Source organism: Chrysochloris asiatica, unplaced genomic scaffold (assembly GCF_000296735.1).
Source record: "Chrysochloris asiatica unplaced genomic scaffold, ChrAsi1.0 scaffold00140, whole genome shotgun sequence".
In the NCBI taxonomy this organism is placed as follows: Eukaryota; Metazoa; Chordata; class Mammalia; order Afrosoricida; family Chrysochloridae; genus Chrysochloris; species Chrysochloris asiatica.
In genome coordinates this window covers 4,144,497-4,160,189 of record NW_006408658.1, presented here as the reverse complement: position 1 = coordinate 4,160,189, position 15,693 = coordinate 4,144,497, and the positions used below count along the sequence as shown (strand labels likewise).

Here is a 15,693-nt window from a genome sequence, read left to right as displayed (position 1 = left end):
TTACTAAAACCTGTGTACTTTAGTAATGTTGGAAACCTTGCTAATGCTACCTCTTGATGAATGTGTGATAATATATTTTTATACATTGTACTTGGTAATCTAAGTTAGTATGGTAGAGTTTCTGTCAGCTATTTTGTTACGTGCATCAATTTTAAATGCACATGCCCTGTTGTTGTTAAGTGCTGTTGATTAGGTTCTAAATCAAAGCAACTCTGTATAGGGTTTCCAAGGAGAGGCTGATGGGTTTAACCACTAACCTTGTGGTTAGCAGTCCAGTACTATCCTACAGTGCCACACCAGGACTCCAAAAATTCCAATTCTTAGTACTGCCCTACATTCATCCTCTGATATTTGCACATAGGCTCAGAAATTTGAATTAAGATTTTCATTTCATGAACTTTGATATGAGTTCAAAAACAACACTAAAACTAAAAGTTCCCAAATGGATATCCTTACCATGGACTATTCTTTAATATTAAAAAAATAAAACTTTTAAAAGTTACAAAATGATATGTCCTTGCATGGATTGGTATTCAAATAATATTTTGTTGCTGTTAAGTGCCATCGAGTCTGTTTTGACTCAGCAATTCTGTATAAAGTTTCAAAAGAGCAGCTGGTAGGTTTGAACTGCTGGTCTTTCAGTTAACAACTCTGCTTAGCCTAGAGAGCTTACCAGGATTCCATTCAAGTCATATGGATAAACCAAGACACATATAAAACCCATATATTCACGTGTGTATACATAAGGAGCTCTGGTAGCGTAGTGGTTACGAATCGGGCTGCGAACCTTAAGGTCAGCGGTTCGAAACTACCAGCCGCTCCGCAGGAGAAAGATGAGGCTTTCTACTCCCGTAAAGATTTACACCTCGGAAACCCTGTACAGGGTCGCTATGGGTCGGAACCGACTCGACGGCACTTAACAACAACAACAACATACATAATAACATTTGCATAAAATATCTAGTATATAAACTATTTTTTATAAATATATGCATATGTTAATATAAATTCTAAATACATTTAAAGTATCACAAAAAAACCTAAATGACTGTTTTTGAAGATGGCTACAATGATTAAAGACAAATCAAAGGAGACTTTCACTGTATCCATATCATTAAATAGTTTCCAAAAATAATGTATTCAATACTCTCTTCTGTTATTAAAATTACATATATAACATACTGGATACAACAATATGGTAAATTATATACTTGTTCACACTTATATACTGAAAACTTTTTCATGCATTGAGACTAATTAAAGGCAAAATAAATAATAAGAGCAAAGTCTGAGATTAAACCCACAGGGAAGAATTTTGAAAATCATGAATCTGTTCGGTTCTTGAAGTATGCCGGCTTTGGAGACAAACACAAGCTCCTCCAGCTAAGACCTTACTGAAATAACTTGTTAATGATGGAGGTTGAGATGGAAAATTGGAGGGAAAAAAACAGAATAAGTTTGCTCACCCTAGGTATCCTCAGTTGACTTGGTAATTTGGATATCAGCTTTCAGGAGTTGGGTGGAAATGAAGTTATTGCAGAATGAATGTTAATAAGATAATATGATGGGAGATATTTTTTATGAGAAAGTCTTGTTTTATTTGAATTTGTAAAAGCCTAGATTTATAAGTATTCATATCTCTCTCAGAGTAGCTTTCAAGTGGCTGTCAAGACTGGATTGCCCTCTACACCATTACACATTCTCATAGACTCTTTCTTATCCTTTATTTCATATTACGTATCAGAATTGTAATCAAGTAATTATTTGTGTATTGGTTTTTTATTGTCTCTCTTACCCATTAAATTTTAATTCAGTGAGATATGGGCTGTGTCTCTCTTGTTCACCATGTACACCAAAAGTCTTCTTTGGTACCTGGAATATAGTAATCAATAAACATTTGGTAAATGAATCATTTAATAAGTGATTACAAGTCTATATATATTTCTGTGCGCATAGAGTTGCTATGAGTCGGAAATGACTTGAAGGCACCCAACAACAAAAACAATGTCTGTTTTATGTACTTATTTAACTTCTTTGATAGCATTTGTTATCAACAGTTTGTTACCACCTTCACCTGCAGGTTATACTAATTTCCCATTGTGGTTATCACATCCTGATTTATCTTTATTTTTGTTTGATTTTTTTCAAGATCCTAAACATTGTATTGGAGTACTCATGTGGCGCCATTTTTTTTTCAAGATCCTAGACATTGTATTGGAGTCCTAGTGTGATGCCATAGGATAAGCACTTGACCTAAAGGTCAGTTTGAACTACATGGTCAGTGTTCAAACTCATCAGTCAACCTCGGAAATCCTATACAGGGTTGATATGTGTCAGAACCGACTCGACAATACTTAACAACAACAAAAGTCATTGTATCTGTGATAAAATAGCAAGAGATCATCATCCTGTCTTGTTCTTGGTGATGATGATCATTCTATTTCACTTGTATTGCATTGGGAAGCCTACACAGTGGCTGTAATCTCATAGGTTGTCATGATGAATAGTTTCCTCACTTTCCAAATTGGCTATGGATCCCAATACCTAAAGCATAAAAACTTGTTATTGTTGTTGTTGCTAGGTTCTGTCAAGTCAGTTCTGACTCATGCACAACAAAACAAAACACTGTGAACCCTATTTACAACAAAACAATACATTGTCTAGTCCTGAGCCATCCTCACAATTGTTTGGCTTGACCTCGTTGTTGCTACCAATGATTCAACTGCTATACAATACAGAAGGCAAAAATGATCAGAATTTTAAAAATAAGTAGACAAAACTAGAATCACAGTGGTACATTTTATTATGCCTTTCTTAGTAACTGATTCAACAAGTAGGCCACACAAAAAAAATCAGTAAGATTTTTAAAGGTATGGGAAGCATGATTTAAAAATCTATAAAACCATAGTTGCCTGCATATTATATATGTATTTTTAAAGTTTTATTATGAATTTTGTGATAGTTTACCTGGGAGAACATTACTATATATTATTTTTAAGTGCACATAGATCACATACCAAAACTTACCACTCAGGTGTAATAAATTGTATGTCTTGATCTTGTTAATGTATACAAGATGTATACACTTTGTGTCAATTGTTTGGTTCAAACCACCAGCTGCTCCATGGAAACCCTACACAGGATTACTATGGATCGGACTTGACACAACAACACTTAACAACACCAAAGCCTAGTGAGGAGTCCTGGTGTGGCCCTATGGGTTAATGCGCCAGACTGCAAAGCCATTTGAACTGCAAGGTCAGTGGTTCAAGCTCACCAGCTGCTCCTTGGAAACCCTATACAGGGTTGCTGTGGGTCGGAATCAACTCGATGGCACTTAACAACAACAACAACAACATATTTATATGCATGCATACATATATACATGTATATGTGTGTATACATATGTATGTTTCACTGGTTTTGCTTTTCTAGAAAACCCAGTCTAAGACATGTGATACTGAGAGTGTGGGAATTTACATACATGTATATTTATGAACCTTAAGGTCAGCAGTTCGAAACTACCAGCTGCTCCGCTGGAGAAAGAAGAGGCTTTCTGCTCCTGTAAAGATGTACAGCCTCAGAAACCCTGTACAGGGTCGTTATGGGTCGGAACCGACTTGACGGCACTTAACAACAACAACAACATACATATATATGTATGTTGTTGTTGTGCTGTCGAGTCAGTTCTGACCCATAGTGGCCCTCTAGAGGGTTTCCAAGGAGCAACTGGTGAGCTTGAACCACCAACCTTGCAGTCTAGCACATTAGCCCACAGCACCACACCATGACTCCATATATATGTATATACAAAGACATATATACACATACATATGTATACATATGTATGTACACAGATACACATATACATGTATACATATGTATACATAAGGACCTCTGGAAGCGTAGTGGTTATAAATCGGGCTGCGAACCACAAGGTCAGCAGTTCGAAACTACCAGTTGTTCCGCAGGAGAAAGATGAGGCTTTCTGCTCCCATAAAGATTTACAGCCTCAGAAACCCTGTACAAGTTCACTATGTGTAGGAACTGACTCTCATGGCCCATTACAACAACATGTATACATACACATGCATAAACACACACACACACACATATATATATATCTATATATATATACATTTCACTTGTTTTGCTTCTCTAGAAAACCCAGCCTAATACATGTGATATTGAGCAAGAGGGAATCTAGAGATGTATATGTGTATGTATTTTATACACACACACACACACACACACACACATTTATATATATATATATTATGGAGTCCTGGTGTGGCGCTGTGGGCTAATGTAGATATATGTACATATGTATGTTGTTGTTGTTAAGTGCCGTCGAGTCGGTTTCGACCCATAGCGACCCTGAAAAGGATTTCCGAGGCTGTAAATCTTTACAGGAGCAGAAAGCCTCATCTTTCTCCCGCGGAGCAGCTGGTAGTTTCAAACTACTGACCTTGCGGTTCACAGCCCGATTCGTGACCAATCTTGCAGTTCAAATGACTTTGCAGTCTGATGCATTAGCCCACAGCGCCACACCAGGACTCCCACTAGGCTTTAGAGGAAGATAAAATATAAGTCTATCACTTTATTTCAAATTTAAAGTTGAATGGGCTACATATTTTCAGAAAATTGAAAACAAATCTCCAGTCCTGAAACTAATGTTTCTCTTCTTAAAGAACGTAGGCAACTCTTTCTTGCAAAGAATGGTCCTTGAAATGTACATCTTACCCATTTCTGCTAAGTTTATACAACCTTGCTGGAGAGCTACTCAGAACTGATTTTCACAATAACTTGCGTCTCTATCAGAACGAAATCAGTTTCTCACAAGGTTTTCTTGATTTCTTGGCATAGGGCTTACCGGAAGCTACAGGTACCTCTTCTGAACAAGTCACTGGCTTCCAGTTCTGTCCCTTAGGACCTCAAGTCTCAGAGCACATTCCTTATATTACTATAAAATTCTTACAGAGGTTTCCCCACCCATATCCTGCATTCTAACCTTGGATCTGCGGGAGCATATAACCACACACAGCCATGGAGCAGAGAACAGAAGTCACAGAGAGTGCTGAAGGATCACAGGTGAGGCTGGACTGTCCCAGGAATGAGTAGTGAAAAGAGGAGGAGACTACATGCAGGAAAACTGATTATGACTGGGAACAGGAAATACTTCTAAGGAGAGGGTTGAGAAGTCCCACTTTCAGAGACAGTTTGAGAGGAGGTTGGACTTGGATTAGGAGATGTGATGACCATGAAATGAAGTGATTTTATCTACAGATTCATCACTTCCCCCTACTGAATTCAAAGAGTAACCTGGCTCTCATGAGTTCCTTTAACACCTAAACTTTGGCCATTTGAAGCCAACATTTTCAAACATTAGATCCTGTCACAGATAATCTTTCAAAAAATGTTACTCTGATAACTGGTATTTTCTGCATGATATCCCCTCCATTGCTATTTTCTTTATCTTCCTCTCTACCATGCAATAGTTCAACAATGTCTTAAAGGGAAGGGGGGGCGGTGGTGTTAAGGCAAGTATGGAAAATCTGAACAAACCAGCACAAACCAGGCAGGAGCTCCTGAGTCACATGATATGATGCAAAAGGAGGGCTTGAGCTTTCCCATCCAAGCAATTGTCCTATAGTGAGGATTGTAAACCTATATGAAGGTAAAATGCTTATTTCCTCAGCATTTTCTATCAGTTGAGTCGAGACCTTACCACACAAGAAGAAGTCATACCAGCAAAGAAACAGGACCGGAAGAAACACAAAGACTTAAGCAAGCCACACACACATAGTGCAAGTGTCCTCATTATCCCCTACCTGGTAGAGTCTCTAAGATGTTTATCCGTAAGAAGAGTTACTTGAAAGGCTAGAAATAAGTGCATCATTGTTAGTGTTGTGTACCATTGAATCAATTCTGACTCATGGTGACCAAATGTGTTATAGTGTAGAACCAACTGCTCCATAATGTTTTCTTGGCTGTAGTCTCTAACAGAAAGTTTCCAGGCCTTTTCTTCTGTGAGGCTGTTTGTTGGGTTCAAACCATCAACATTTTGGTTACTGGTCAGGTATTAAGATTGCAATATCCAGGAACCTTAACTGTCTTATAACATAGTAAAATTATTATCAAGCTTCTATTGATAGTAAGCATTTATTCATTTCTGTGTTCTTAACCTGCATGCAATGACCCGAGGTGTGCCCTAAGGGCAAAAAAGATCAAGTGCAAATTCAGAAATCCTCTGATCTCTGATAGCCTTTCACTGTGTCGTCTTCTATTCCCACAACTCTCCCTCCTTGAGTGCTCATGCACACTCACACTTACACACACTTGAATCTTATATCCATCCACTTAATTATTGCTCTTGGATAGCTCCTATAAACATCAAATTCAACATACATACATTGTATTGCTGATCTTTCCCCAAGAGTCTTTTATTACTCATGTGTTCCATTTAAAAATAATTATTACTATAATCCACACAGTTGCTAAAGAAGAAATCTAGGTATCATCTGTAATGTTTCCTTTCACTCAATCCTGTCCAACTGAAGAAAAAGAAGTATCTTCTATTTTCTGTGATGCTAAGTAGGAAATACTCTGAGATTAGTCTTAATTGGTTTTTAGAAAGTTATTTGAAATGTTAGTGAGAGCATTTTGAGTTAGTGAATTGTTGTTGTTGTCATGTGGATAAGGGATTCTATCAGTTGTTAGGTGCTGTTGAGTCAGTTCTGACTCATAGCAACCCTATGCACAAACGAACAAAACACTACCCGATCCTGTGCAATCTTCACAATCCTTGTTATATGAGCAAATAGTTTATGTCGTTGTGTCAATCTATCTCGTTGGGGGTCTCCCTCTTTTTCGCTGACTCTCCAGTTTATCAAGCATGATATCCTTCTCCAGGAATTATTCCCTCCTGATAATATATCCTAAGTATGAAAGATGAAGTTTGGCTTCTAAGAAGCATTTTGGCTGTACTTCTTCCAACACAGTTTTGTTCACTCTACTGGCAGTCCATGGTACTTTTAATATTCTTATCCATCACCATAATTCAAATACATCAACTCCTCTATGGAATACCTTATTCATTATTCAACTTTCACAAGCATATGAGGCTATTGAAAATACCATGGCTTGGGTGAGGTGCACCTTAGTCCTCAAATTGACATCTTTGTTCTCGAACATTTTGAAGAGCAGCTCAATAAGACAAGTATTATAGTATTATAATGTATAACAAGTATTATAGTATTATAAGTCAAGTATTATAATGAAATGTGCAAAGACCTAAATATACAATGGGGATTCAAAATGCTTGTGGAAAATTTCCATTTTCTTTTAATTCCATTTTTCTATGAACTTTTTGAAGCCCTTTCATATACTCATACATAGAAACATATGTACAAAAGTAGGTGAATATGTAATACAAGAGGTTTTTAGGAAGCATAAATTAAAGTGTAGTGAAAAGTAGAATCTTGGAAGATTCAAGAACAAAATAAGCTCATTTAGAATAGATATTTATGGCAGTTGTTGGTGTTCTAGTTAATTATATAACTCAGCAACATTAGAAGAAATAGTCCCAGATATATCTTTGAGTTTTGAAGAGATAATTAGATAATGACTATACGACACCAGCATCCTGATGAGATTCTTACTGTGGAAAACAGAATTTTTGTATCTTCATCCATCTGTCATGTCCAAGGTGAACAACACAACCCAAGATCCTTTCTTCTTCATCCTCACGGGCATCCCTGGATTTGAGAACATCCATATCTGGATCTCCATCCCCTTTGGCTTCTTCTACACCATCTCCATCACAGGTAACATCACCATCCTCACCGTCATCCATAAAGAGTCATCTCTTCATCAGCCCATGTACTTGTTTCTCTCCATGCTGGCTCTGACTGACCTGGGTCTCACCCTCACCACCCTGCCCACAGTCATGCAGCTCCTCTGGTTCAACATTAATAAGATCAGCTTTGAAGGCTGTTTTGTCCAGTTCTTCTTCATTCATGGGTTCTCCTTAATGGAATCCTCTGTCCTGCTGGCCATGTCCTTTGACCGCTATGTGGCCATCTGTCGCCCCCTCCATTATGCCTCCATCCTCACCAATGAAGTCATTGGCAAGATTGGAGTAGCCATCATTGGCCGCTGTGTTCTAGCTGTTCTTCCCTCCCTTTTCCTGCTCAAGCGCCTGCCCTTCTGCCACTCCCACCAGCTCTCTCACTCCTACTGCCTCCACCAGGACATGATTCACCTGGTCTGTGCTGACATCACGGTCAACAGCTGGTTTGCACTTGTGGTGGTGTTGCTTATCATTGCAATTGACCCAGTGCTCATTGTGCTGTCCTATGCAACCATCCTGAGGAGTGTCCTGGGCACAGCCACCTGGGCTGAGCGGCTCCGGGCCCTCAATAACTGTCTCTCCCACTTCCTGGCTGTTCTGGTCCTCTATATCCCCATGATTAGTGTATCTATGACTCATCGCTTTGCCAAGCATGCTTCTCCACTGGTCCATGTGGTCCTGGCTAATATCTACCTGCTGGCACCCCCTGTGATGAACCCCATCATTTACAGTGTAAAGACCAAACAGATCCGCCAGGGAATCTTTCACCTCCTTTTTCAGAGGAAGGTTCACTAAAAATTATTATTTTGGTTTATAGCAGTACATTTGTTTAAGTTACAAGGAGTCAAAAGCAGAGATCTCATCAAATCTGTACATAGAATAGACAGAAGAAGAAATGTTGGCAATTTCCATCAAGTCTATGACCCATGACAACTGTATATATAACAGAAAAAAATTCTTGCCACGTCATTGTGATTGCTGGTATGATTGAGTTCATTGTTCTTGCTATATGTCAATCCATTTCATTAAGGGTTTCCCCTGTTTTTATTGCCCTTTTACTTTACCAAGAATAGAGACTATTTAAGAAGTTCTCAGTACAGATCAAGAAATACAAGTCTTGAAGAGGTAGGTTTTTGGTTTGTTTTGTTTTAAATCCAACACTGCTCTTAACTAACCATATGACTTTGGGGATAAAAACACTTAAAAATAAAATTCAAAATCTCATCTGTTTTGACAGAGTGGTTGCAACAGTGGTCTCAATCCTAGGAATGGGTCAGAGTATGGCACAGAACCAGACAGTGTTCTGTTGTACCTATGTTGTCACTATGAATCAGATCTGACTCCATGGAATCTAACAACAGCATCTATTTCATGTTTATTTCATGGTGGTGTTTTTTATTAAATATATAATGAAATAAAGTTTTTGTGTTATAAATGCAAAATCTAGCAAATTAATTAAAGTGGTTATTAAATCTGAAATAAGTTTAGTGTTGTTGTTGTTAAATGCCATCAAGTCAGTTCCAACTCATAGTGACCCTATATAGGGTTTCAAAGAGCCTCTGGTGGATTTGAACTGCCAACCTTACGGTTCACAGTCCAGTGCTGATCCTACAAAGCTACACCAGGAGGACATAGATAAGTTTAATTTAACTGCTAAAGGCAAAATTGACTCCTAACTAAATGCAGGTGATTTTTAATAAAATGATCTATCAAATAATGAAAGAGAACCTTGACAGACTAGAAGGCCAAATTAAAGGCAGAAAGTCTTTAATATTGGTGCTATATGAAAATATAAAATGAATAATAAACATCAAAACCAAAGTGCAAGTAGCCTGTGGATCTGAAAAGGTGTTCGACTAATGTTTAAGGCAGACTTCATTTTCACTCAGTGATGGAATCAGGGATTCAGAGAGGTGGAAATTTCTCCTGATAGAAGATAATAGATTTGATAGAAGCTACCAGACAGACACCTCTGGAAGATAAGCATCAAGACAGCTCAAATGTTAAGGGTTTGATGTATAGAAACAATGTGAATAGTTTAAGTTAGACTTGTTTTTTAAGCTTGGTCAACTTGTGCTGTTTTATTGGCCACATTTAAATTGCTATCATGAGTTGTTAATAAATGATCTGAGAAAGTTGTTTTACTTTTGAGAGTGTGGTTTCTTCATATGTAAAATGTGCATAATTTTATTTCCATGACCTATTTTAAAGGAGCTCTGGTAGCATAGTGGTTACGAATCGGGCTGCGAACCTTAAGGTCAGCGGTTTGAAACTACCAGCCGCTCCGCGGGAGAAAGATGAGGCTTTCTATTCCCATAAAGATTTACACCCTCGGAAACCCTGTACAGGGTCGCTATGGGTCGGAACTGATTCGACGGCACTTAACAACAACAACAACAATTTTAAAGAAATTAAGAGTGGTAACCTGTGTTTAGCAACACAGGTAAACTGCCTTAAATTTCCAACTGTTATTTTGTAAAGAAATATGGAGCTAAAAGAGACACAAACACAAACATGAGGATAAGTCAAAAAGTGTTGCTACTAGGGTTCTAGTTCATACAGGCACAGGTTTATTTGAAAGAGTATAAATATGTTTAAACCTCTCTGCAACCAATGGATGGCTACCAAGTTCTTTCAGTTGTCTTACTGTCATTAGAATGTCTTCAATAAAAGATCCAATTAAAACAGTGATTCCCCAAAAGAAGGAAGACTAGAATAGGAAATACAGAGAGGATGTGAGATATGTGGAGTTACATTGTGGGGATTGCAATCAGTGACATACCACAAAATGTATATGGTTTTTAAATGGAAAACAGACTTGCTCTGTAGACCTTCACCCTATTCAAAGTAATTTTCTAAAATGACTTTCAAGGAGATCTGCTGGACCAGTGAAATTCAAGGCAGAGTGGTCAGCTCAGAAGCTGATGATGACTGTTTATAGTGGCTTGTAGTGGAATAAGGTGCCCTGTGAGCATTTATCAGCACCTTAAATGACCTTTGCAATATTGCCTGGACAGACAGAGGCTGCCTGTGGACATGGTTGAGGAAAGACTGCCCTGAATAAAGAATTGTGCCCTGAGCATTTTCTGAACCTGAATTGTAACCTGTTGTTGTTGTTGTTGGTAGGTGCCATCAAGTTGGTAGCGACTCATAGCAACCCTGTGCACAACAGAATGAAACACTGCCCAGTCCTGGGCCAACCTCACAAAACCCCATACCTGTGGATATTGTCTCTGAGTTCTGTGTGGCCACTGCAATGAATTATTGAATCCTGCATGAGTGGACAGTGCTGTGGGAGGGATAGTGGATGTCACTTTTTTTTGAAGTTTGATGTCAGATGAGGTATTCATTGCAATAGCTCCAGACTCGTAGAAACATGGGTCTTTGTAAAAGAAAGAACAATAGGACATTAAATTGAAATATTTGTTTCTTAGATGGTTACTGTAGTTATTGTTACCTATAGTAGCTGAAAGGAATGTAAGAGATATATCGCTGCTACTGGAGTCCCTGGTGTGGTACTATAGGATAAGCGCTAGACTGTGAACCACAAGGTTGATGATTCAAACTCACCAACTGCTCCTCTGAAACCCTAAACAGAGTCACTGAGTAGGAATTGACTTGATGGACTTATAAAACAGCAACTGTAGTCACCTGGGGCAAAACCTGAACTGGTGAAACAAGATAACTAATAGGGGGTGGGGCCTACTTGATCCACCATGCCAATCAGAGGCCCAAGGCCCTATTACATGTGTGATAGGAATGAATATTGGGTATCATGATTACAGAAAACTTGTAAGTCTACCATCAACTTATACTTGATTGTTGTTGTTGTTAAGTGCCTTTGAATCAGTAACAACTCATAGTAACACTGTTTAGGGTTTCTGAGGAGTGGATTGTGTCTTTGAACTGCTGATCTTGAGGTTCAAATGAACTTTTGTTCAGTACATTATTCTGCAGTGCAACACCACAACTCCTATACTTGATTAGCTATGATAAGAGGTTTTATTATAAGCCAGTAGCTAGAGGATGGATTACTGAGGCTTAAGTAGAAAACCTGAGTCCCAATCCAAAAATGAGAGTACAGATAATTTACTTTTGAAGGGAATACCTGCAGTAAAAAAAGAAGTGAGTTGGGCATTTTGAATTTTGAGTAAGCAGTTTGCAGGATGCATCAAGGTAGGAAACGTCTGTGTGCATCAAGGAAAACCCGTCTCTGGAACTGAAAGTTAAAGGGAGTTGGTGAGCAAGTAGGCTGATCTGCTGGTGGTGAACACCTGAGTTCACTTGATTAGTAGAAGTGGGGTCAAGTGCAGCAGTGCAGAGACAGGTTGAGAGAGAAGAGAAAGGGCTGGCTGGCCTGAAGTTTAGGGAGTTGTGTGGACTCCTAAGCCTACAGGCACTGACCTAGCTCATAGGGACAAGTACTGAGAGAGATCAAATGAAAGGGACAGCTAGCTGGTATGAGGTAAAGGGTAGTATGTGGCTCCTAAGCTTGAAGCTCTTGAAGCTGGCACCATGTTGACCTAGCTAGGATAGTTAGGGCTGAATTGACTAAACCCCGACCAAATAGAGAAAGATGTTTGATATTGTTAGCTGGTGCAAATTGCTGCAATTTTGATGGCTTACTCTAGACAAGACTTTGCATATGTATATAGATGCTCAAATTTTCAACTAGAATGGAAGACTTCAGATAAATGAACATGCTAATCTCCTTTGAGTACTAGATTGATAAGAATGAAGAGTTTAGAAATTGGATATATAAAATGAGAGGGAATAAAGTAATGAAGTGACTGGCATACAATCTTTCATGGATGTGCTCATTTAAAATGATTGTTATGGGAAAAGTTAATCCTTCAAGTATTAAAGGGCCAAATCCTAGAAGAGACAGGGGTGACCTGCAGTGCAATAAATTACTTCATATGGCTCTTCTACGCATAGTCTATGTAACTCCCACCAAACAACTGTTTGTTTTTTCCAGATGGATTAGGGTTTTAAAAAAAAGAAAAGAAAGGTGGGAGAAGATGCCGATGTATTATATAATTCAGTTCAGCGTGATTTTTAATAGGGATCATTGTGATTAGTCAATTTTGTCATCCTGCTGGGTATAAAATGAGTCAACTCGGAAGCAGAAAAGGGGGGGGGGGTCTCACTGCCATTTAAAAAAGCAGGAGTGGAGTGTATTCTTTGGACTCCGAGATTCCTGCACATTGAACTTCCTTGACCCAGGAAGAGAAAGCTATGACATTGGAGGAGTGGAAAAGAAACAGCAGCAGCAAGATCAAAATCCAGAACACAAGAGGGTACAGTGGGTATTCTAGCCCACAGAGGAAGTAAAGCTGAGTAACTTTGGGCAGAAGGCTAATTTGCAGACTGGGGTACCACAAGACACTTACTTGAGGAAGCTACATTTGCTGACCCATGGAGCTAGAACCAAGTGCTTTCAGGTTGAAGCTTATAGTGGAGTGGTATACCCTACAAGAAATTATCAAGAGCCCTAAAAAATTTTGTAACATTTTCCGGGCAGAGATAGGCTTGCCTGTGGGCAAGACTGAGAAGATGCCATGAACATTTTCTCATCCAAAACTGTAACCTGTCAGCTGTCCTTTACATTCCATAACTGTGAGTATTGTTGTTGAGTTCAGTGCGGTCATTGTAATAAATGATCAAACCCTGCATGAGTAGAAAGTGCTGTGGGAGGCATGGTTAGTGTCATTTTTGTGTGTGTGCAATTTTCAATTCATAGTGTATAACCTGCTGCCCGGTCCTCTGTAACTGATCTTATCTGACCCTGTCTCATTGTTTAAATTATATCCAAAGATTTAGTTTCTTTTTTTTTTTCTTTTCCAACTTGTTTTCTAACTTTCACAACCATCTAGAGAAAGTAACAAACAGTATTTATTTTAAAATCTTCCACAGTTTGGAGGTTATTTTATGTTTCATGTACCAATACAAGCAACTTCTAGGTTTCTTCACAGTAGGTGACAGAAGTGGCTCATGGAGGAATTCTGGACCAGGATTTTGCATGATCCTATGTGCTGGTGGTGGGGAAAGTGGAGACAGTGAGCCTGTACCCTCATCATGGACTCTAAGATGTCCTGCTGTGAAGAAGAGAGGCCTGCACTGGCATATTTGAACATATGACTTGGGAGATAGTCAGTAACCCTCAGCTCATAACCCCACATATGTCCTTCCTGCATCTATTCATGTCTTTTCTGGTAGTTTGAATTTACCAGTCACTCTGCAGGAGAAAGAGGAGGCTTTCTGCTCCAGTAAAGATTGATAGCCTCAGAAACCCTATACAGGGTCTCTCTGAGTCATTTAAAGCTTGACAATTTGAGCTCACACAGCAGCAATGGGAAGAAAATCCTAGAGATCTGATTCTATCAAGATTACATCAAGAAAATCTTATGAAGTGGTTCAACACAGTAACAGATGTGGTCGCCGTAAGCTGGAATTGACTCGATAGCTGCCTTCCAAATGTCTTCACATAAGTGAATTAGTGCCTCCACTGGTGGATCAGTTTGTTGAAACATTTAAATTCATATTCTGTGAATTCCTGGATTTTGTTTTTTATAAATTTCTTCAGTGCAACTTGGACTTCATCCTTCAATACCATCATTTCTTGATCATATGACACTTCTTGAAATGGTTAATCACCGACCAGTTCTTTATGGTACAGTGACTGTATATTTCTACCATCTTCTTTTGAATATAGGCAAAACATGAACACTGTTGTTGTTGTTAAGTGCCATCGAGTTGGTATTGACTCATAGCAACCTTATGCACTACAGAATGAAACACTGTCCAATCCTGAGCCAATCTCACTACTGTTGCCACTCTTGAGTCCATCGGTGCTGCCACTTGGCCAGTCTATCTCATTGGGGGTCTTCCTCGCTTTCTCTGACCCTCCACCTTACCAAACATGATATCCTTCTCCAGCGACTGGTCCCTCCTAACAATATGTCCAAAGTACGAGAGACAAAGATTGGCCATCTTGGCCTCCAAGGAGCACTCTGGCTGCACTTCTTCCAAAATGGATCTACTGGTTCTTTTGGCAGCCCATAGCAGTTTCAACAATCTCCTCCAACACCATAACTCAAAAGCATCAATTCTTCTACGGTCTTCCTTGTGAACACTGTACTAGCCATTAATTGTCAACATCTCCTACTCTCATCTAATGTGGGTGAGATAGCTTAAGCTTCACTTTACTCTGCCTTTCCTAGAGATAACCAGTCATAAAATTTGAGATATCCAGTCATAAATTTCCCCCATATCCTAACAACATAAAGTCCAGAACAGAACCTTAAATTCTTAAACATTTTCTCAAATGACCCAAAATGAACTCAACTTTTACATAACAGCCTGTTACTGAGATCCCCTAATTTTCCCCTAAAGTATGCTCACTGTACCAAGTAATAAAGCCAACTTCCTCATCTGAATGTTGGTTCCTTTGATTTTTAACCAAAGGATTTTTACTTCTGACCTGGATGGTTTGGCCTGTTCAATGACTTCTCCATTCATCATATTGTTGCATATGGATACAGTTGTTAAGATTTTCCTCTTTTTTTCACTGTCAGGGGCAATCTGCATTGAAGTTTGCAGTCTCTGAACTCCATCAGTAAGTGTTTCACTATATTCTCATTTTTAACAAGTGAGGCTATGTAAGCTGAATTGCGTACATTATTAATGAGTCTTCCTCCAAACTGATACTTCATTTATTTGCATATACTCCAGCTTCTTGAAATATTTGTTCATCATGCAGATTAAGTACTTAAGGTGAAAGGACGCAACACTGTCATACACCTTGTCCATTTTGAAGCAGTTAGTACTTTTTGCTCTCT

At 38.8% G+C, this 15,693-nt stretch overlaps 1 protein-coding gene across 1 annotated transcript; it reads left to right on the top strand.

Annotated features, from left to right (window-relative positions):
- The first annotated feature begins 7,690 nt into the window (after positions 1-7,690).
- Positions 7,691-8,647, top strand: LOC102818053 (olfactory receptor 51Q1-like). Its single transcript, XM_006870220.1, has one exon. It carries the CDS (start codon positions 7,700-7,702, stop codon positions 8,645-8,647), a length of 948 nt encoding a protein of 315 aa, XP_006870282.1. The 5' UTR covers positions 7,691-7,699.
- Positions 8,648-15,693: the final 7,046 nt, after the last annotated feature.